We start from the raw sequence: 25408 nt of genomic DNA on the forward strand, positions 1-25408 counted from the left end.
TTTCCAAGTTTTTTGTTTCGTTGTTCAGGGTATATCGAATCCGGTCCTGGTCGTTTCGACCGTAAGATCCAAAACAACTTAAGACGTTATGTTTATGGTATTTACCGTCACTATTTTGTTTTACTTACATCCCCAAGGGACTCGTACTAAACACGGCGCTCATTTTGTACGTGAACGTTTAAGTGAAAAACTAGAAACGAAATTATTTGGTTGCAGAGAATCACACTCAGCTTTTATACTTCATATTATCAGCTACTCCTATAAGCGAATACAGGTGTTCTTGTGGGTTGTGAGTGTTCTTGCTGTGGCGTTACTCATGAGCGCTTCCACGAATTGGCGCCATGACAGGTAAGGCTGTTCGCAGACCCCTCTTTTGTAATCATTTACTCATGACATGTCAAAACGACCGGTCTCTGTGGAGACATTTTCCCCCTAAGGTTAGGTTTTATGGGCTTTATTTTCACATGAAAATAAGTATTGTTTTCGTATCGTGGGCACTTCAAAACGTAAAGCCCTCCACCTTCGTATTACTTATTTAATGATCTCCTTAATTCGCTCAACAGCACCTTTGGTTGGTGTTGGTTATTGCAATTTATAAGGAGAATAATTCATTTCGTTTTTACAAGCTTGACTTCTTTAACTTTGAAAACAAACCGGAACGTCTTCTTCCTTTTCATCTATCTATCGTATTTACTTAGTCTGACGTAACAGGAACAGGCAAATTTACCTGTTTATTCATTCCTTATCAGAACACTGTGAAGTACCCGGCAGAACAGTATTGATCGAGATCAGAATATTCATCATACCCTCTATGTTGATGAGTCAGATGTTGCCATGCAAAGAGCTGTTCCTAAATCCTATATTACTTTGTTTAGCCTTCATGTATTTCATTACAGGCATTTTCCACTGTAAAATTTACAAATATTATAATTTTCATCTAAATAACGAAGCTTCGAGGTCCACCCCCGGGCTTTCCACCAAACATTCTGGCTCTCCAGAGTGAATATATTTTTCCCTGTTCCATAATTCTTTTCCCAGAGGTCCGTTAAACCTGTCGAAACCGTTTATAAATGTGGCTCACTTTTCGTGCATTACTAATATGTACGCTGCATATCTGTAGCTGATTTATACGAGGATGCAAATATGTTTGGGAAGTTGATGTGTTATGTGCAATTTCATTTACATAAAAGTTTGTGAGTAGAGAGAACTGGATGTGTAAGATGTTTTTAGTACCTCGGAGGAGGCTCATTAAAAACGGTGACCTCGACTAGGGTTCAAAGTGAGAAGAAGATGATGATGAAGAAGAAGAAGAAGAAGAAGAAGAAGAAGAAGAAGAAGAAGAAGAAGACGAAGACGTGTTCAGTGGAATCATTAAGACTGCTTCACTGAAAGGTTGCGTGCGCGGGTACGCAAGTCACGTCTGCGCAGGATGCTGATCGTGTGTAAGCGCATTAACGAGTGAATGTAACTCTCTATCCTTAATTTATAGTTGTCAGATACGGAGTATCACGTGCACAATGAATCTGGATTTTTTCATTCTGTTTATATTCCGTAAGCTAGTTAGGCATCTCGCTTGTGGATCGTTAATCATGGTTTCTATCCAGAATTGTGATATTGCTCCGTAACAAATGATTTTGATATTTCTGTGACATTTCATATTATGTACGATCACATGTGTGAAATCTGTTTTGTTCTCCGAGCTGATGCCTTGGTTTTTTCTATGTTTATTTTTTATGTGTTGTCTATTTTGGGAATCCATTAGATATTGTCTGGTAGGTATGTATGTTGTGGGATAGTATTGTACATTTACGGAAATGTATTTCAGATGAAAACTGCTTTATATTTATACTGATGATCTCGTAAAACTCGATAAACTTGGATTTTCATACAGTAATTTACGTAGAAAGATTGCGTTGCCCGTTTTACTTACAAAATGTACAGTACGGTAAGTTTTGTTACCTGTGGTGAGTGGATATGTTGATACACTTTCTTTTGAAGTGTGATGCCACGTCTATAAAGAAAATCAATGCTAATTTCTCAGTCATATCATTCTGTATGTGGTAATATGCTTGAAGACATGACGCTTATGATCACTCACTTTATTATTTCACTATCAAAGACTGACAACCTGAATCGACTTTTATTTTATTTATTTATTTTATATATTTTGTTTTGCTTTATTTATTTTATTTTATTTATTTATTTATTTTTTTTTTTTGCACTTCGAATTACACTTGGAGGAGAAGCCAGAGTTACACCAACTGTTTACCGTCATCATTCTAACCTGGAAGCTGTGTTCAAATGAAGAGAATATTAAGTAAGGGAAACATAAGGGTAGAACTGCCTGTAACGCGTCGACTATTTTCACAGGAAAGAAACTAAGGCAGCGAACAGACTTGATTGTCAACTCTGTCACGAATGCCAGTCACTTTACAATCCGAAATATTAGGCACTGTGCCACACTGCATATGTATACGAAGGATAAAAAGACGAACGTAATGTGTGCGCCAGACATCCACATCAACTGCGGCCTTGAGCGCTACCAAGTCCAAATTAATTGGAACAACAAATGCTGATTATTGATTTCGTAGACGTGGGATGTTTTTATAGATAATCGTATTTCAAAATACATCGATAATATTGCAGAGATACTAAAAAGAAAATCGTATTTCAAAATACATCGATAATATTGCAGAGATACTAAAAAGAAAATTAATTAATTTGGCAAGCTGATCTCGTCTCATATTTTTTAATCACTAATTTACAAATTATGCAATACGATACAGAGCTCTGCCCTGAACATGACGAGGGAGGTAAAAACATTAATTACTTGCGAAGTTAAAAAAAAAAAAAGATGATGTTTTGTATTCAAAGAAAGTGATATCAAAATGCTGAGAAAACTTGGGGGGAAACAAAAGCATCCTAATTGGTAACACACAAAGGAAACTGCTTTCATGCAAGACGCGAAGGACAGATAATCAGAAAATCCTGAGTTAAGCATATGTCAGTAAAAAATTAAGATATGTTTCCAGAAACATCATCTCCACCTCAACTTAGCGTGTTAAAAATATCCAAATTCTTTATCGTAATCAAGAAAGCTGGAGCCACTTCAGAATATGATTATTCTAAGGGCAAAACTAAAGATCGAATCCCATTTATGTTCTTTGGATCGTTAAAAGTACAACGGAGAAATACGGTGTATTCATTTAAAAACCAGTTTCGACGGATTTTAATACGCTACAAAATGCACTAATGAAATTTCAAGTTTCTTTTATTGGCGACAAAACTAACTATACATGCTCATGCAAAAGTTCATACGATCTATTTGAAGATCTGGTGAGTGTTGGCTTAACATGGTAAAGGTTTTATTTGTAGTCTTGAAGTAACATCCCTGAATATGAATAGCGGTACAAACGCGTAACTGTAGCAACTCTTCTAGAAATCTCAGTAGAAAACAAATCAAGTCACTTTTAGACATAATATGTGAATACCCATATTCGTTTTTTTTTTTTATTAATAAACGATGAATGCATTGTGGAGTTCCTATGGTCAAGTTTACGGTATGCAAGGCACGTTTGAGAAACTTGTAGCAGGATATTAAAGGAAAAGGGTTGAATAGTGTCTTTTAGATTTTAAGCCTATCTTCTAAAGTTTCCCCAGTATCTAAGCAGTAAATTTAACTGCATAATTTAAACCTCACATTTTCGACGTTACGGCCAAAATTTCTGATCAGTTCCCCTCGGTCTTCAAAAAACTGACATTCTTTTTCTTCCATCTTACTTTCCATCCTCTCCTAACAATTGTTTTAACATTACTTTCAGCGGAGAATGACCATATAGGTCCCGGCGCTTGGCCTTTGGCCTAATTTTATATTCCAGTTCCAATTCCAATTCAGAATACTGGCTTTTTCTGTGTATTCTAAGTCCATTCGGTAATAGCTGTGGTTTGCAAAATGTGATATGAATGACGAATCAGAGCTTTGCATTTTATTTATAAACGATAACGGTCTCTTGAAGAGTTTAATTTCAAAACCATGGACACGATAGCATCCATAACATCAACAAAACTACAGTTGAACTGCAAAATGCTATACACACATATATATACAGTGTATACTGTATATATATATACTATATATATATATATATATATATATATATATATATATATATATATATATATATATATATATATATACAGTATATATGTATTTTATATATATATACATATTCATATATATATATTGTTTCATATTACCCTCAAATAAATTTTATGTTGATTTTAAGTCCGAAACGTGTTGCTTATCCGTCTAAAAGCCCAAACTACACAAGTAGGTACACAGGTCCGGGCCAACACAGCTAATCATCGACAATTTTAAGATTTTAGAGACTTGTTCAAACCTGATAGCCTTGAAAATGTTAGATCAGCATATGTCAAAATATTTAGCACCAGCTATGATAATGTCCAAAAATACTTCGCTTTATTTATTGGGAGCTTCATTTTCACATTTGCTTTTCTTCTATTCATGTGCTTTATTTTTCACTCTTATTTTCATTTAAATTTTCATCCTTTCAAGTTATTTGTATTTTATCATGATATAAAGTGTATATACAGAATAATATTGCGTACATAGCACCGAACTAAAAATGGCTTGTTTTCCCGAGGCACGAGTCATTGCCACGCATTCAAGTATCTGGTATCGCTTACCGTCTTACACCTGTCCACATAGATCTCTTCACTATCAAATTTTAATTGAATTCTTTGTGATACAGTAATAACCCTTACCGTCTTACGTTTTGCCACCTAGTCAGTTACACAACTGAAAAGACCTTGACTAAAATATAGTGATAAGCTAAGTAATAGCGTCGAATTTCTTTTGCTCTGTATACTATAATGATAATGCTCAAATATACGAGTTTTTGTGATGGATGAAAAACAGACAATGATCACGCACCCTCGCTGACACACGCACTGACAGGGCAACAGACTCTGCTGTTGGTCTTTCGCCTCGCACAAGTGAAATCTGTATCGTAAACGACATTTCATCGACGAAACTAATCATGTTTCATGAAATACACAGTGTGCTTCAGACATTTCGATTATTGCACATGTGAAACTGGTAATAGGAAAAGTAAATGAATACAAGAGGTTAAGGGTATTGGAATCGCAGCAGAAGTGACTTGGAAAAGCATCTGTGCTTTCAAGAAGAGAGACAGAGAGAGAGAGAGAGAGAGAGAGAGAGAGAGAGAGAGAGAGAGAGCCGTGGACGTAAACTTTTCTTTTCCGCACTCGATTCCACTTAACAGTGAGACTAATACTCGGGGACCCTTCCAGTTATACTACGCGCTTACTCGTCGAACCTCTAAGTTGCTTAATTCCTTAAACTTAGCAGCAAGAAATTAAACGTACAGCATACCTTATGAACCACGCAGTCTATGTTTCTCAGGAAATATACGTAGCATTTTTTCAAAGCTGCTTGCTGAATCTAGGTTGGGACAAATGACAGCTCTTCTGTTCTAAGGAGATTCATAAATAAACCAGGCACACGCAGTCTCACATACGGCGATTAGATGGATTTACTGCAGTAGATAATTGGGACCGCAGCTGATGTGCTGCATTTCAAGTATATAATGATAATAATATTAATGTGACATACACCGATCAAGCTAAAAATGTTTCCGAAAGCAATTAAACAATTACCTCTGGATACAAAGTCAAATTTCAGTTTCTATGATTACCCGAAGCCATGAATCCGATCGCTGAATGCTGCTACCAAAGGCGCCAATTTCATTTTTCCCTAACTTTGACCATTGTCATCCTTTGAATGGAAACCTTTTGGTTGAATGTTAATAGTTGTTTTTCCTCTATGCATAGTGCCTTCGTTATGCTTTTCGTGTAAAATGGCCTCGTTCTTAGAATGCGATCGTCGCACTCGAGAGGTTTTCGATTAAGTTAAATTCCAAGGGCGTACTTGGGTGCATCCAAACTACAGTAAAACAAAAGAGGTATATACTGATAAATTCTTATATCGGTAACTAAAGAAAAATATTAACATACAAATACATAGATTATTTGTCGAATGTACACGATAAAATATTTGTCAACCCGAATGGCACGATAAAATTATATTTGTTAATTTTTGGTAAAGTTAAGTCAACTTTGATTGAATTCTGCTTGTAATACTGTTAACAATGTAAAATATTGTATATTTTCTCTAATAAAAGATAAAAAAAACTACAGTAAAACATATCATAAACAGGTTGAAAACAAGAAAAAATAACACTAACGGGTTGAAAACAAGTTAACGGACGTAAGCGGAGAAAGACTTTGGCAAGTGCTTTATAACCGTATGAAGCAGCAGTTATGACACCCAATTAAGTCGTTGACTTGTTTTCATTCTGTCTGTGACATGTGTAAGGTAACTCGCTGACGTGTGTTTATGACATGTTTTCCTGTAGCGTAGACGGATCCTCACTCTATTACCACAGTGTTCTCGACACTGATGTGAATTTACGAAGCGTAAAATCGTTTGGGTGAAACTCGATTTCGTAAATGGGATATGCTTCTGAGGGGGGAAAGGGAATCGGGGACAACTGGCATGGCCGTTTCCACCTGTAAGTATCTACGATTTCATAGAGAGAGAAAGAGAGAGACTTTTCCAATAATTATTGTAAGCCTACACGAATTTATCGTTTTTGGTAAAATGATTACGTCATAATACTTAATATTCTATTACCAAAGCACATGCTCAAATAAAATATGATTTTGGATACACCATCAGACGAATTATATGAGTTTGTAGCTTACTGGGATTATAATTGAAATATTCTATTGACATAGTGAAATGAGATCGTATATACGTGTATAAACACACACACACACACACACACACGCACGTACACGTGGTAATTGTTCAAGCCTGTGAGCGTCGGACAAGTAAAATAACAGTAAAATTTTCCAAGTCCAGCTTATCAAGATTTACAGATGGGGAAAAATCGTTCATATCTGTCTATCAGTGTAAGTGGAAATCCATAACACTGACTCCCACACTTCTGCAGCTGTCGACTCAGATGTTGTCAGTGATAAGAACTTCCGTCTCAACTATTGAATTTAATTCTGCTCTTGCGCAAGAAATGTAATAACAAAGATTACCTTCACAACGTGGGCAGGTGTTCGTTAGCGGGTGAAAAATGGAGATATATTTTTCACGCTTGATCTACGCAGACAATTCGATTCCAGGGGCTGATGAGTGAATGGGAAATTGATGGATGTAGGAAAGTAATGGTGGAGGGAGTGAGTTGGCTGGTCGAGTGTGATGGCCTTTTCTAAGCAATACCAGCTTTACACACACACACACACACACACACACACATACATATATATATATATATATATATATATATATATATATATATATATATATATATATATATATATATATATATATATATATATATATATATATATATATATATATATATATATATTATATATATATTTTTACAAATATTACTGCTGTTCGCCCTCGTAACTTTTGATTGTAAAAATATCAGCCTGACTGAGACCGGGAAAAGACATTGTCTATATAGGTGCGTCTTAGTTCAAACCTTAACGTCCGTTGGAGAACGGGATAGGTAAGTTAGGCCTTTTACCCTATAGGAAAATTTCCTATCAGCCTTAAGAATAGGTGGTCCTAAGGTCCCCTTTTCCTTCCTACCTGTCTCATGGCGAATGTTTTGAATACAAGAACGTGGACACCTGGGGTGATTGTTGTTGACCTAGGCCGGTCCGAGAACTTGAGAGAGAACCAAGCTTTCGGAGAGATAACACGTCCAGTTGGACCTCTTCCCCCTTTCTTTGTCTATTATTCTATTAGTGAAGTGAAGAAACAATTGCAAGAACTCCACGTCGGTCGTTGATGCGCACAACGTTCGTCCTAAGGTAAAGTCGCTTTTTGTTCAAAACTTCGCCCATTCTTTTATCCTTTTTTCTGTATTTCAAATTTCCTTTGTTCCCCCTTCAGCCACCACTTACGGTATATGTGTTCACGAAGTCTAGATTAAGTCAAAATTATTTTATTGTTAGCTTCAACCCCATTATTCCAGTAAAATACCTAGGATTTAGGGTAAGCAAAATCAGGTTAAATCTCGATGCTTTTGTACGCCTCGCGTCCGAATGTTTGGGAGAACCGTTGCGTTTAAAATCAAATTCATCTCAAATATTCTTTGTTAAGGTTAATAACCCTTAACTGGCGACCTTTGGCTAATTAACGTCTGTCTTTGAGGTTAACTTTTGGCTTCAAGTGACAGGTTACGTGTAATCTTGGTTTGCAGGGGCCGTAAAATTTACGTAAATTGAATAATACATGATCAACCAAGACTCTCACACGTAACATTGGCGACCTTGCGTAGAATCTAAAGTACATTTTAGAGAAAGAATCTGGAGAAAAGGAAATTAAAATTACATTAATTCCAAAAATAAAAGTCAGATATCGAACTCCATTTCATTCTTCCAAACAAGGAACGAGGCATAGTAATAAGCAGTAAAGAGAATAGTTATAATAACAAGTGTAGCGAGAATTAGCGTAGGAAAGGGTGCGTCGAGAGCAGAGAGTCATAATTTATAACGTCTAAGACAAGGGCATTTTACCGTGTTCGGACCGTGAGAGAAGTCGTTCAAGAAACGAATCCTAAGGCCGAATCGCGGAGCCCAGTTCATATACACAAAGTAATGTAGAAATCGCGTCGGCAATTCCGATCGTTATTGTTTGCATATAGCGGGAATCATTCAAAACCGTGTCAGTGAAGTGGCGAACGAACGGAAGTAGTAATTGTATCATAAAATACATTTTCAGTAAAGTAAATTTGGTCCGTTCCAAATCACGCAAATCTATTCCATTGTTTGCCGAGGATGTTTCACCGCGAGAGAACGATAACAAAAGACACAAAGTTGTTTGGTAATTTAGTTTTCCATCCGTAACGTAAAACGCTATGCATGATTGGTATATTTAAAGTAAAATCTGGATACCTGCATTTGTTTCGTTCGTTGTTTGAATTTGTGCTAAAAAGAAAATACCCGCCGCGCGGTTGTTTTGAAATTTAGGCCTAACGGGATTTTCCGCCATCTTAAGACCTTGTTATTGTCATTCTCTGTTGTGACCACTCTGCTCCCAGCCCTTTTGGAACTACTTTCTCGGCGTAGTAGAAGTTAGACAGACTTCGGTAGAAAAAAAAAAAAAAAAAAAGATAATTTAGGCAGGGAAAGATAGGCCTTAGTTAGGAGTAATAACAAGTTCCTATACGAATACCTACTATAAAATCATATAAAGAAAATTTAAAATTTTTACGATAAACTTTTGTGACGTCGGCTCCGGAAAATTAAGATAATAAAGTAATCCCTAAGGAAGCCAAGACGACGCATCTATATCATTTTATTAAGATCCATGCCATTGTGCATGTATAAAATCTTTGTTTACATGTTCTCAAGCAGCAAGAAATTCGCTGATTGAAAATCTCTCTCTCTCTCTCTCTCTCTCTCTCTCTCTCTCTCTCTCTCTCTCTCTCTCTCTCTCTGTGTCATTCAAGTAAGCATTCCTAACCTAAGTGTACGTGACCCTCTTCAAAGAAAGAACGGCCGACACTAGGCTAATTAATTCGAATACAATAAACCAATTAAAAGAAAACACCTCTGTCCCACAATAGATGAGGACAAGTTAAGAGTAATTACAATACAGTGATAAACTGTCGGTCACGAGTGAGGCCTGCTATCCAGACCGAAGCCAACAGTAGTTTTCACCCTCTGAAAAAGAAGGGGGCCGGTACTGGGACCAGCCACTCACGAGGATCTTTAAGAAAAAAAAAAAAAAAAATTCACTTTATTCCACAGTGCCAATAATTTGCAGCACTCATCACTGGAATAGCTTACTTCTCTCTCTCTCTCTCTCTCTTTACCTTCCCTTTCTCTCTCATTCGATTGTTGCACTCTGCAGGGGTGTAGAGTGCCTTCCTCCCATATAGCCTAGTTGGACTCCAGTAGAGGGTCCCTAGGAACACATTGGCACCATAAGTGCCACCAAGCAAGAATCCCGAAAAATAAATAAAACAAAACCAAAAGGGAACACAGAAGAGAAAGTTCTTCTGAACCTAACCTGCACCAGTGCCTAGGGATACTGAGTGCCACCAGTGTGACCTGTACACGGCACACCCAAACTACAGTGCCACCTTTTGAAAGGGTGCCACGTCATTGAAGAGACACTTCCTGCTGCCCAAGTACGCCCAGTCGACCCGGTTAGACGCCCTTCCCACCAGAACCATGGCAGCAGAGCATTATAAAACTTTCCTGGGGCTGGGGACGGCGGCAGGTCTCACCGGCTCGGAACTTACTACCTGGGTTAAGGAGCAAGTGGACGACTTGGCCAAGCGGGAGAAGGAAGAAAGACTCGAGCAGAGGAAGTATGAAGCAGAGAGGAAGTATGAAGCCGAGCAAAGGCAGTATGAAGAGGAAAGAGAAGAAAGAAGGAGACAGCATGAGTTAGCCTGCAAGGAAACTGAGTTAGCCCTAAAGGAGAAGGAGCTCGAGCTTGAGAGAGCGAAAATGGAGAATGCCGAAGCTATGGCTAGCCATCAAGCCTCCAGTCCTACACCTGCTGCATCAAACGCTCCAATTTCGAGCATCAATTCTCTAGTCCCCAAGTGGACTGAGGACGAGCCAGAAGCATGGCTGGAGGAGATCGAGGCTCTTTTTCGATAACTACAGCACCACGGAGACGGAGAGAGCCTTAATACTAGCCAAGCATATGGAGGGAAAAGCCAAGGCAGCGCTTCGCTCACTGGAGAAGAGCCAGAGAGGCAACATGGCGGAAGTTCGTAGAGTCATTACAAAGGCCTACGAGATAACCCCAGAAAAATGGAGACAACGGTTCCGAGGTCTTGCCAAGGAAGTCGGCTGGTCTTGGACAGAATGGGCATGTCACAAAACCCAGTCCGCACGCGCTGGTTCGACTCCTTGGCCTGCACGACGTTGAGGATCTTTTCAATCGGACCATGCTAGAAGACCTTTTCCAATGTGTGCCAGGGCCCCTTGCAGTATATCTTAACGATAAACAGCCCTCCACACTTATGGAAGCTTGTCGCATGGCTGATTCGTGGGAAACCTTCAATCAGTCGCATAGCACCTCTCAGAAGCGAATCATCCCTCCGGCCTACCTCTCTAACTCCACTCGCTCAAGAATGGACTGCCTAGCAAGACCCTGTGCAACTATTGCAAGAAGGGGGCCACGCTGAAGCTGAGTGCCGATACAAACTCGGCACTAATAAGCAGCCTAACCCTACCAGCCAGAACTCCGCTCCCGATTCATCCGCTCAGCCCTCTCCTCCAACAGTTACTGCAGGCCACCGAGCCCATCCAAAAGGCCCGTGCAAATCCTGTGGGGCTGCTAGCCACTACAATGCTGGATCTCCGGCCTGTCCACATCATGTCCCCACCACCAAATTTGTCAACCTAATCAGCACTTCATTTTCTGCTGCTGGTCCGCACCGATCCTTTACCCTGAGAGACTGGAAACCCAGTTCATCTCGGTGGCCCCTCTTCAGAGCACTAGCCTGCCAGTGACCCTTCCGGTCACAGTAGACACTGCGGCAGACATTAGCCTGATCACTAGGGCCCAAGTGCCAGCCGGTGCCATGGTTGACGAAGAAACCCGGTGGGAAATGAAGTGGATAGAGGGCCACACCATCACTGTTCCTACTGTCCAACTCCAGGTTATGACACCTTGGGGCACGATACCCCACCGCCTTGGCGTGGTAGGTGGAATTCGGCCCGGAGTGGTCTTCTTGTTGGGTCGGGATCTTCTCTGCGGAAGCCCGTCACCAACGCCACTCCGCAGCCACGTTACCTCCTCCACAGAGGCCCCAGTTAAAACTCTCAACCATGACAAACCTCCACCTTCCGCCCACCAAAGTGGTCCGCGGAAGGGGCACAACCCAAACTATTCCAGGCCTAGCCCTCTCCAATTGCGAAGGGCTGGCCCACCAAGAGGTCTTCCTCCGCGAAGAGAGATTCAGGAGGAGCAGTACCGCTGCAGGACGTGCCAGCGGGCAGACCACTCCACAAATTGGGAGGGCTGCCCAAGCAAGCAACGCCCAGCGGACGCCCCGAACAAAACTCACCGAGAGGCTACGATCTCCTGCTGGGGCAGGAATCTCTGCCGCAGCCAAACCAAGTCGTCCGCGAGGTATTGCACCTCCGGACCCCTCATCAGGCATGCCTGACCTCAACTGCTGCCAGTGCCACTTGCGAGCACTGAGCAGTGCCAGACTCCGTCCGCCACGGACGTTGAGCTACCAATGGAAAAGGCCCTATGCCGGGTCTAAATCATGAGGCGAATCCTCCTCCGGGAGATTTAGGATTCCCCATGCAGTTGATCATTGCGACTGGAGAGCCTCCAGCACCGGAAACTTCTTCTTTGCAAGATTCTTGACTCCAGGGGATGAACCCCTGAGGATCGAAATGGTACCCCCTCCCTTGGAAGACCAGGAACTGGCATCCTCGGACGCAGAAGTCGAGATCGCCTCGCTCCGGTTGTCGCAGCAGCCGGAGTAGGGAGTCCTCCCGCAGCTTTTGCAGTTGCCCCTGACTTCGCGCCCGCTAGCCCTTCTGGCCTGTCCCCGGAGTTGGTGCTCTCATCACCTGCTAGGCCAGCTACTGATAGGCCTTGGAGGAAACCGAAGAAGAAGAAGAAGGGGCGGAAGAGAGCCCAGTAGTTGCCGAGCTATACGCTCATCCTGGCACTAGTGCCCTCTCGGCACAGTGCCCTAACATCTAAGAGTGATCCTGGCCCCTGCCCAGAGAAGGTAGCCAGTGTGATCTCTTCCTTTATTTGTACCTAGCCTAGGCCACCTTAAAGTACAGTACATCAATTTAGTAACCTTGTTCTTTCCACTTACCACCGAGCCGCAGTAATCATGTAAGTAGCCTAACTAATTTCAGTAATCTTAACTATTGTGAAACGAGCCACGATGCTCGTGACACGCATGGCCTAAGACCTCAGTGAGGCACCCATTTATCATATGAGGCAACCCTCATGAATTAACTAGTAAATTTTAATTGTATTAAACATAAACCATGTTGTAATTTAGTTAGAATATTAACTCTTATGTTGGTGCTACGGTCGGGTTAGGATAGGTTAGGCTAGGGAATATCATAGAATGTACCACTAGGCTAGGTCTAAAACACATCATGATTGTAGGAGGTAGCCTATAATAACCGTGAGCACCTTCTAGTACTATTAGAATTAGGTTAAGTAGTGATTATAGCTCATATCCTATCTAGGGTTAGGTAGTTCTGTAGCTAGGTAGGCTAACCAGGACTAATCTGCTCAGGGAAGGAGAGTAACCTACGAGAGGCGAACAGCTTGTTTAGTATAGACCTTCACGCCCGAAAAGGGAGTGAAGGCCCTCTTAAGGGGGAGCTTTTACAAATATTACTGCTGTTCGCCCTCGTAACTTTGATTGTAAAAATATCAGCCTGACTGAGACCGGGAAAAGACATTGTCTATATAGGTGCATCTTCAGTTCAAACCTTAACGTCCGTTGGAGAACGGGATAGGTAAGTTAGGCCTTTTACCCTATAGGAAAATTTCCCTATCAGCCTTAAGAATAGGTGGTCCTAAGGTCCCCTTTTCCTTCCTACCTGTCTCATGGCGAATGTTTTGAATACAAGAACGTGGACACCTGGGGTGATTGTTGTTGACCTAGGCCGGTCCGAGAACTTGAGAGAGAACCAAGCTTTCGGAGAGATAACACGTCCAGTTGGACCTCTTCCCCCTTTCTTTGTCTATTATTCTATTAGTGAAGTGAAGAAACAATTGCAAGAACTCCACGTCGGTCGTTGATGCGCACAACGTTCGTCCTAAGGTAAAGTCGCTTTTTGTTCAAAACTTCGCCCATTCTTTTATCCTTTGTTTTCTGTATTTCAAATTTCTTTGTTCCCCTTCAGCCACCACTTACGGTATATGTGTTTACGAAGTCTAGATTAAGTCAAATTATTTTATTGTTAGCTTCAACCCCATTATTCCAGTAAAATACCTAGGATTTAGGTAAGCAAAATCAGGTTAAATCTCGATGCTTTTGTATGCCTCAAGGTCCGAATGTTTGGGAGAACCGCTATGCTTAAAATCAAATTCATCTCAAATATTCTTTGTTAAGGTTAATAACCCTTAACTGGCGACCTTTGGCTAATTAACGTCTGTCTTTGAGGTTAACTTTTGGCTTCAAGTGACAGGTTACGTGTAATCTTGGTTTGCAGGGCCGTAAACTTTACGTAAATTGAATAATACATGATCAACCAAGACTCACACGTAACAATATATATATTTTAGCGCGTCCGCTGTAATATATAAGGTCCCGTGGCCGTGGTAGTTTTCATGGGAGTTCATTCTAACGTTTAAAAACTTGAAGAAATTGGAGAACAAATATATTCAAAAGAACAAATATATTCAAAAGCACCTAAAGTTTTTTTTTTCTTTGTTAGACGTTAACACCTAACTTCAAATTTATCGATTTCTGACCTTTATGTTCTCATTTCAATCGATATTTAATTTTGTTCTTCAATCCGTTAATCTAAAAAAGGATCTCACTCTTGCTGTTGTAATGTTTTCCGCGAACGACTGTTGGCAATTTTATGCAAACAATTACATTTAATGATATATATATATTTTTTTAGTAGATATAACAAAATGGTTTTGTAATTTCATTTCCGATAACCCAGAGGAACCGTCAGTTGATTTCTTCTCGTAACAAAGCGGAAGGTTTTCAATTTCAGTATAGACGGATTTCTGCAAATTTTCTCCTCTGATAACATAAAGTTGTATTCCTTCTTCCGACGTCAAATTGAACTAGAGATAGTCAACCATTGATAGGAGGAAGGCATCACCAGTCAAACTTTTATTGATTTTGAAATGTCTTTTTTTTTTTTTTTTAAATTTAACAACACCTGCTTTCTCTCTTTTATCATTGGCTTTTAACTTGAAATTAAAACGAGCACTTGTCACTGTTTAGCAGTCTGTCTGTCTGTCTGTCTCTCTGTCTCTGTGTGTCTCTCTCTCCCTCTCTCTCATACACAAGCAGTGCAGTTCTACAGCTAATTTTACGTATAGGCTTACGGCACTGAATTATTACCAAGAAACCCAAATTAAAATTTCGCTGAAAAAGACATATGTCGTAAAATATACAAAAAAAGGAATGAGTGATGAAAGCTCACTGCTGTTTTAGTGAATATAGCTATACAGTATCCATATGCGCATTGTAAGTATTAATGTTTGAGGCAAATACAATTGGATTTGTTTCTACAAGGTCAGAGGCCAAAGAGGGAGTTCTGCGAAGGTGGAGTTGGCTGGTAAGTGAGTGCTGGTGGCGAGGGGGTTGGGGATAAGGTTAACCATTTATCATGATAGATGAAAATAAGAGCGTTTGGTTTACAGAGGATTTTGAGAACTTTTGTGATGTTTTTTTTTTTTTTTTTTACACAATTTTTACTTGTAGAATAATAGGAAAATGGATTATTCTTTCAAAAACGGTGCGGCGACTCTTGGTAGCTTTTTATAAAAAGCTTGATTACCACCAGTTAAGACTAATGAATGAAAGATGTGATTGGTCTTTCGACTATCAAATTGGCCGAGGAACAGGAGCGGGCCAATAATGTGTCAAATTCGGGAAACTTTTAGCAGAGGAGCTGAATTGATTAGAATATAGAATTTAGGGCAAAGGCCAAGCACTGGGACCTATGAGGTCATTCACAGCTGAAACGGAAATTGAGAGTAAAAGGTCTGAAGGGTGTAACAGAAGGAAAGCCTCGCAATAGCACTATGAATCAATTGTTAGGAGAGGGTGGAAAGTGAGATGGAAGAAGAAGAATATGAAAGGAGTTACAGTAAAAGGAACGAAAGGGATAGCAGCTAGGGGCCGAAGGGATGCTGCAAAGAACCTTAAGTAATGCCTACAGTGCACCGCATGAGGTGCACTAACGGCACTACCCCTCTACGGGGTTTTAACAGAGGAGACGACGGGGGTCATAATCTAATCAATTAATGTGCCGGAGGCTCAGTGATATTAGCGCTGAAATTACAATATTGAGAGGAAATAAAAGACAAAGGTTCACACCTCTTCCCAGTAGGAACTCTTTCCAAATCGCCAGAGCTGGTGAAGACGGAAATGACAAAATTGAGAGAACACAAAAGAGCCAAGAAAGGAAACCATTTGCAAGAGATGTTAAAAGACATTCATGTGACGAAATAAGTGAAAGCCATTGGATGCATAATAGATTGTAACAATCGTGTCTTAGGGGGATGAGTAATATGTTTCGTATCTTTTTTTTAAAGAACACAAAGACGAGAAATACATTAAACGTCTGGAGTTTTCTCCTCATTTCCATTTCCTTCATGCGCCATGACAAAATAGCACGAAGCGTAAGGAACAAAATAATGGAGAAACGAGAACCGACGAGGACAGCAATAGACTTCTCTGTGCTGCGGTTGTCTTACGTAAAGTAATCATGGTGGCATCATAATTACGATCATATGGTAACCGTTGATAAAGACAGATAAGTCAGCCGCAAATATATACACACATATCTTTCCAGGGGCAGAAACAAATGCCGAAATAGTGGCTGAAAGAGCCGATGATTCAAGGTTGTCATTTGGGACGAAAAAGATCTCGTGTCTCTCTGTCGTTTTGACAGAAGATTGTTCATCGTATAGAGTAAAAAAAAAAAAAAAGAAAAGAAACTCTGTAGATAACCTTTGATAGAAGATTGCTCATCTTATAGAACAAAAAAAAAAAAAAAAAACTCTATAGATAACCTTAGATGGATAGATAGGATATGAGAGAAGGTGAAGTATGTCAACTGAATCAATGACAGCAGCTAGACGGTTAAAATCTAGGTCATTAACAGTAAAATATTTTTGGCTGAAGCCACCGCACAATCTTTGGTACGAGTAAATAGCAGGATGGCCATGAACATTTAGGTGATGTTACTACATATGTATGGATGTTATATATATATATATATATATATATATATATATATATATATATATATATATATATATATATATACTATATATATATATATATATGTTACCACAGAAGGATAAAAAGGTAACGAAATGTATCATCGCAGGATAAAAATTCATCGTGTCTTTCAACGTTGAGGGAAAGTCACGATAAATTCAAAGGCATAAAACTGGGAGGTGGTTCTCTCATGAACTATGGCTCTACGGGCCTAGACACCTGTCCCCCTTGTTGCTATATATAGAAGTTTCTCGTCACAATAATGAACAACTGCTTTTCCGTAGCGAGGCTTATCCGAATCAGCTTGCTGTCCTTTCGTGAGGTTTATTAATCGCTATTTCAAGTTCCCATTGGGGTTAGAGCCGTCAGTACACCTCACGCGGTTCACTGTGGGCATTACTTCAAAAGGCTCTAAGGTCCCTTCACCCCCTAGCTGCAACCCCTTTCATTCGTTATACTGTACCTCCGTTCATATTCTCTGTTTTACATCTTTCTTTCCACCTTCTCTTATCAATCGTTTCACAGTGCAACTGCGAGTCTTTCTTCCTGTTACGCCTGGCAAACCTTTCTGCTTCAGTTTCCCTTTCAGTGCTGAATGACCTCAAAGGTCTCCCAGCGTTTGGCCTTTGGCCTAAATTCTATATTCCATTCCACTATTTCAAGTACTCCGTTTCAATTTCACTCTCTCTTGGAACACTTCATTTAGTTATTCTTATGAATGGAAAATATCACGTAGAGCCATAGACTTTCTGTAATATACAGTCATCTCAAAAGGTTTTCGAGGAACAGGTTAATTATACAAACATCCTGTTCCTCAGATACCTTTCTTAAAGCAATAGCAGAATCTGATAACAAAATAAGTTCGATAGATTATTTGGAATGCACATGCAAAGCAGTTTGATTCACAGTAACTATTCAATGGAATTTCATAGAGGAATCTTTATTAAGAATGAAAAGCTTTGAAACTTAACTTTCTGAAGTTACATCAAAGCTGATTAAGATCTTAGTGAGAAAGAGGTATATGGACTCAGTTTTTTTTTTTATCATTCCTGTGAATATTATGGTATCGATAAGACTCGTTAACGCTATAAAAAATATTAACACAATTTTTTACAAAAACGGTGTTTTATTTATTACGAAGGTATTTCAACGAACATTAAAAATGTGTGTGTGTCTGCTGAAATCGTGGTTCAGATATGTAAATTTCGAAAATTAAGAATGATGATGATTTGCTAGTCCTAATTTTCATAGTAAGTTTCATTCATAAGTCGTCAGCATCTGAAACGCAGTCAAAAATATTGCTAATGGTTCCAAAACGCATGTACACGCAACACACACACACACACACACACATATATATATATATGTTACAGTCAACATGCGTAATCAGTCATTACGCGTAATGACTGAAATTTCAGTCATCACGCGTAATGCACTTAGGGGACATTTGATCCCACCAGGAGCTAGTACTAAACACGGCGAAACAGTGAGTCACCTACACTGTTTCGCCGGGTTTAGTACTAGTCCCTGGGGTCAAATGTATTTCATGCCGTGTTTAGTACTAGCTCCGGGATCAAATGTCCTTAAGTGCATTACGCGTAATGACTGAAATTTCAGTCATTATATAATGACTGATTACGCGTGTTGACTGTAACATATACACACATACATACATAAATACATACATACATACATACATACATATATATATATATATATATATATATATATATATATATATATATATATATATATATATATATATATATATATATATATACACCCATATATATATATGTATATATAAAAACACATATAGACAGTATTAACCCTCAGCTCAAGTCCCTATCTATTCGTGCAATGAAAAACTCATGGAAGCTTACAATTACCTTTGTATTCGTGAGGTACACTAATTTCCAATTTGTTGCTGAAGCTAAAATGTTTTTTTCCTAGGCTTATGTCGCAAAACTCTTATTTCCAGGGTTTTAAAACGAAAAGTAAAAAGTAAATTTCTCCCCCAGTTGCTGAAATTCCCCTCCTGTATACCACCAGGTAGAGATAACGATCTCCACACACCTGTGGCTTCATCTACAGAAAGCTCCAGATCAGTACGACAGTCTCTGCTGGTTAGTCATTACATCCGCACCTTGCACTGCCATAACGACTGACTCACTGTCCGCTGAAAACAGAAAGCGAAACAAAATGATTTCCACCGAATGAGTTGTAAGGCTAGAGTTGTGCGACTTAGTTATGTGTCGATGAATAAGTGATTGTTTGCAAAGTGATATTTACAGTTATAGAAAAGGTGCAACTAAAGCAAAGAGAGATAAGACAGAGATAAGGCAGCCATGGAATCGAATACCCAAGACAGTGACAGCTCAGTGGATGCTGACTTCTTCATTGAGAAGCGAAGAAAATGGTTTTCTCAAGAAAAAACACGACATCTACTGCAGGCAGCGGTGATGGCGGTGGCGGTGGCGGTGGGTGTCATTCCTCTAAAGATAACAAGAGCAGCGACGACGAATTGCGTAGCATTTCGTCTTTCACTTGTGTTTCTTCCTCATCGTCACTCGATCTCAGCAAGAGGAGGAGCTCGAAGGGTTCTCCTGGAAGTTCGACGAAAAAAACCACTAAGAATTCGCCCATCACATTCAGCCCTGATACGACCATGCCAGAGTGTTTGTTCGGAGAAAAACTAACGCCGGCTTTATTTGACAACAAAACTAGCGACTTCTCAGCAGAGAAGTCTAAGATTGGCAAAGGTAAACCTCCTCAGACGTCTAAGAAAGCTGCCGAGGGCAAAAATTCCCTCTCCGGGCTCAGACTAAGAAGTGAGGTGTACTCAGTTTCGGGTCTTGACTTCAGCAAGAAGAAGGAGGCAAAAAGAGCAAAGCACAGTTACGAGAGATATTCCAAAGCCAGAGCAAAAAGTGGTAACGGTAAGAGGCCTTGCAAATGCAAGGCCGACAGGAAGTTGGAGGACCTTCGAAAGAAATTGTTAGAAATGAAAAGATCTTCGTCGCAGTCATCAGCATCATCATTATTGTCAACGTCTTCGTTGTCATCGTCGTCATTGTCGTCCTCCTCCTCCTCTTCCTCATCCTCATCTTCATCATCATCATCATCATCGTCTTCATCGTCATCTTCAAGGGAGTACAAGCTCCACCGCAGACGCATAAAAATCCCGAAGTCGTATCTAGAATGTCGCAATAGACTCGACACTGACTCTGGCTACGGGAGCCAAAACAGTCGCGAAAGTTGGCCCTCCAAGATTCACCACCCGCGGCACAGAGGCGCAAGCATCCGAGCACCGAGGAACGGAATGAACCGAATCGATCAAGAGGTTGAGTGTGGCGACGCCTTCGAAGTGGGCGTCAAAAATGCCAGGCGGAGTCGGTCTGCGAGTTGTGTCAACTGTCATCGCTGTAGCAATCACCTTACGGATCATATGAGGTCAGCATGAAGCATTTCGTCATATCTCTTCTTATAAATGAGTTTATTGAAAAAGTAGTTCTGCAATTACATCTGTTTCAGTTCGTTTCTATAGCCTTGGCAAATGAATTGGAAGTTAGCGTCTACGTGAAGATTAATGGTTATGCTTAGGCAAGTGTTTAGCAAGGTGAAACATATATATTTTTTTTTCTCTCTCTCTCACTTACGGATGAAGCATTTCACGTACATGAACAGACCTTTTCTCTCCTAAAGACACGCACCCGTTTATATAATGAATAAGTGAATATGACCTATGAAGTAAAAGACACAAGTTCTAAGAATCCCCATTTCTAATTCCCAAACTACACCATCATCATCCTTGTTCATTTCCGGAGGCGCTCCCACCAACTGGCCATATTTCGTATATTAAACTAGGTCCGTGGGGTGATCTGAAAAAAAATATGCCGATTGATTTTTTCCTCTTAAGATGTGACTTGTTTCAAGATGTTCGACGAGCTGCTGTTGAACCAGTTTCAGTAACATTCGGTGGAAATGACAAGCCAGATATCAGCCGATACGATTCCAAGAATTTCTATTTCCTTTATGGCTGAAAGCTGGCTGTACACTTATCATTTTCTCATTATCTGGGTGGTCATGTTGTCCTGGGCTCTTATCATGAAATTCATTTGATGTTTCAAACCTACCAAGGGAAACAGCGCAACATTACAAAGTTTTATTTTTTAACTTGCTTTATTTTTCATAGGTTTCTTCATGTTCAGTCTGGGGAAAGATATCTGTCCTCATTTCCCTTGGTTTAAAGGTATTGTAAATTTTCGTATTTTTCCGTCAGAGAAATTTGCAAAGTCATTAACGAGCCGTTTATTTTCACTTTCTAAGAGCGCTAATATCCTTCTTTTTCACCTTGAACCAATTACAAACAAACACAGCTTTTTCACGTCTGTTCCTGCTTCTACTGTTCTTTTTTTTTTAGCCATTCATCTCAATTTTCAGTCTATTAAATATTGCCCTTAATTCTTTAGTGTTCTTTATTTTTATTATCATGACTGCATTTACAAACTGTTTCTTAAATCATGAAAATCCTTCCTGCAGTCCTCTATAAATTTAGATGCTTCAAATGTCACTCCTCTCTCTCTCTCTCTCTCTCTCAAGGTAATTGCTTCACTATTCAATTTCGGCTTGTCTGTGTTTACGCTGAAAGGGATCATTTTGTGAAAATAAGACAGATCACGAACATATACTTCCAAACTTTTCATCTGTACACAATTACTGACGCTTATCATTATATCTACTTTATGACCTGGTCTTGACGTTCGTTCATTACTTTACGTAGTTCTTCAGATTGTGGAAAAGTCTTTAGTGTTCTGTTGTGAGTGTCGTTAACCCGCACGTTAAAGTTTCATTATATGAGTTTCTTTTTTTTTTTTGCATCATTAAGTGCTGTACTTAGGTAGTCTTCTATCTTGTCAACTGCGTTATTAAATTCTATTTATCATGTATCTGCCGGTTCATATCGCATTACTGTTTATAGTGTCTTGTTCTTTGCAAGGCATCTTTATTTAATTGAATATTTGTGCATATATATATATATATATATATATATATATATATATATATATATATATATATGTATGTATATGTGTATATATATACAGTATATGTATATATATATATATATATATATATATATATATATATGTATATATATATATACTCCATTGTTTCTCTTTCCTTGTGGTATTGCCTTTATTTATATATATATATATATATATATATATATATATATATATATATATATATATATATATAAAACGTGATGAATCTATAAACAACAGCAATGCCACGGAGGAAAGAGAAACAATGGCGTACGTGTGATTAACTCCATTGTTTCTCTTTCCTACGTGGCATTGCCTGTATTTATATATTTATCACGTTCCATATTTTTCGTGATTCAGCTCTATGTATGTATATATATATATATATATATATATATATATATATATATATATATATGCACATATAAATATTTATCCATATAAAGATGCCTTGCAAAAAACAAGGCACTATAAACAGTGGTGCGAATTTTTACGTATGTTTTATTACCCTATCCTTAGCCAGGTCTCGGTCACTAGATCTACAGCAATCAGATTATGTGTCAAACGCCTTCGACTTTTGATGGCCCCGTTTCATACAGACTGACTGTAGTTTTTTTTTTAATGGTCTGTTGTTTATTTCACTCCTTGTTCTGTACTTTTACCATGACCTGTTTTCTGTATAGTGTAAACCTTGGCAATTATTATCAACTAACCTGTGGTCTTTCCGCCCTGAACAACGCTCACTGTGTATTGGGTTTGCTATAAAATGTTTACATATGGGTCGTCATCACACACACACACACACACACATATATATATATATATATATATATATATATATATATATATATGTATGTATGTATGTATGTATGTATGTATGTATGTATATATATATATATATATATATATATATATATATATATATATATATATATATATATATATAAGCACGTTAAAACGAAGAAAGAAAGAAAAGATATATATGCACTTATATATGTATATATCTATCTATCTATTTATCTATGTCTATCTATCTATATACAGTATATATATATATATATATATATATATATATATATATATATATATATATATATATATATACTGTATATATATCTGGGCTTTTTTTTTATGTGGTATTATTTCTTTCATCATTATCGTCTGGGATAATTGTTTTCACGATTTTTGTGGTAGTTTTTTTTTCTGTTCGTCTTCTGTAATGTTTATTCGTTTTCACTTTATTTTCTCGTAACATTTTTTTACGGGAAGGATCCATAAGTATTCATGACCCTTTGTGTATTCTGATGGTAATTCCCGAATCCCTGACATAATGTCTAGTAGCCCCCGTGGGGTGGTAGTGCCGTCAGTGCACCTCATGCGGTGCACTGTAGGCATTACTTAAGGTTCTTCGCTGCGTCTCTTCGCAACCCCTTTCATTCCTTTTACTGTACCTCCGTTCATATTCTCTTCCTTCCACCGTACTTTTTACCCTCTCCTAACAAATGTTTCACAGTGCACCTGCGAGGTATTCCTCCTGTTAAACCTTTCAAACCTTTCACTATAAATTTCCGTTTCGGCGCTGAATGATCTCATAGGTCCCAGCGCTTGACCTTTGGCCTAAACTCTATATTCTCTTATTCTATTCGTCTGGTAGGTTTCGTTGTTGGGTCAGCTGACTTTAGAACTAAAGTCGTCTTCGTCTTCTTGTTCTTCTTCTTTCCTAGTATTTTGAGCATACGTGGTTTCTTTCCTCTGGTTTTGGAATCACATTTCCCCATCGGAATTCTCATGGCTTTCGTATTTTCAATTTACGTCAGAAGTCTTTTCCTCCTTCGTGCTGATTTGAGAGACGCTGTAAGCTCATCAGATTTCCCCTTTGTCTTATATTCCTGTCATTTAAAGATTACGCCTTTTCAAGCGCTTTTAATCTTCTGTCAGTCTAAACACCTTTGATGCTGCCATTGTTGCATTGCTTGCGATACAACTGGACACAGACTTCAAATTGTTATTGCAATCTCCATCCTCTATTGTGCCACAAACGTAACAAGAGTCAATGGTTTGTCTGTATTTAATGGTACCTCGGCTCATTATCAACGTCTCTATACCCATCATTATTATTGCATTTTTCATACTATCTTAACCTTGTTTTTTCTTTCTTTTCAATTTCGCTTCAAATTTCATCTTCCTTATTTCACTCTCGATGCCGATCATACGGTCATCAGGTCTTACCTTTCTCTAGTGTTCCCATTTCCCTATATTCGTTTTCGACACGTTCACTTCTCCGCAAGGGGGGCAGTGCCTTCAGGGTGCCTCACTTGGTGCACTGTAGTCATTACTAAACGGAGTTTGAGTGTTCCTTCGGCCCCTAACTGCATCCACTTTTAGCCTTTTACTTGAACTCCATTCCTGCTTCCCTACTTCAGTCTTGATGTCCAGCCTCTCTAACTATTACTTCTTAAAGCACCTGGGGGGGCTTTCTCCCAGTTCTTCATTGGAGGGTAGGTAGAGCTCTCGGCTAGCACGCTGTTGGCCCAGCGTTCGACTCTCCGACCGGCCAATGAAGAATTAGAGGAATTTATTTCTGGTGATAGAAATTCATTTCTCGTCATAACGTGGTTCGGATTCCGCAATAAGGTGTAGGTCCCGTTGCTAAGTAACCAGTTGGTTCTTAGCCAGGTAAAATAAATCTAATCTTTCGGGCCAGCCCTAGGAGAGCTGTTAATCAGCTCAGTGGTCTGGTTAAACTAAGATTTACTTAACTTCTCCCAGTTCCACCTTTAGATCCTTGTACTTCATCGCCTTTATTTTCTGGGTAGCTTTATCTTGCTGTCCAAACACCCTAACTCCCTCTTTTCACCGTCTTAAGCACTGCATGGCCGAAAGTGTCCCAAGTGCTTGTCTTGACAGCCTAAGTTTCAAACTGTGACTATAATTCTGACACCTCCATTCACAACAGGAACGAAAACGAAACGAAAACTCACCTCTTGCTATTTCATCTTTAGTCCATCTGTCGTCGTGCAGTGTCAGCGACTGATACCTATAAAGCTCGATGATGATACGCTTATATGAGCCAATCCTCAGTTCTGAATGCAAAGAACCCCACCTGGAAATGCCTGCAGGTGTCGGACTGAATATTCATATCCATATAGTCGCTTCGGTACGCAGTGAAAAACAGCATATGGTCCTTTGATATATATATATTATGCATATGGTCATAAATGTTGAATAAATTGACACAAATTAACATGTTACGTGTCTAATTTTGTCCATTATTGCCCCAGCTGATCACTCAACCTA

General features: G+C 39.2%; 1 protein-coding gene across 1 annotated transcript in view; it reads left to right on the plus strand.

Annotated features, from left to right (window-relative positions):
• The first annotated feature begins 19178 nt into the window (after positions 1–19178).
• LOC136843826 (putative uncharacterized protein DDB_G0277255) overlaps positions 19179–25408 on the plus strand; it is an 18205-nt gene continuing 11975 nt past the window's right edge. The window contains exon 1 of the mRNA XM_067112619.1: positions 19179–20519. Coding sequence (XP_066968720.1) covers positions 19483–20519 — 1037 coding nt within the window. The 5' untranslated portion in view covers positions 19179–19482. The remainder of the gene's footprint in view (positions 20520–25408) is intronic.

This window comes from Macrobrachium rosenbergii, chromosome 12 (assembly GCF_040412425.1).
Source record: "Macrobrachium rosenbergii isolate ZJJX-2024 chromosome 12, ASM4041242v1, whole genome shotgun sequence".
NCBI lineage: Eukaryota > Metazoa > Arthropoda > Malacostraca > Decapoda > Palaemonidae > Macrobrachium > Macrobrachium rosenbergii.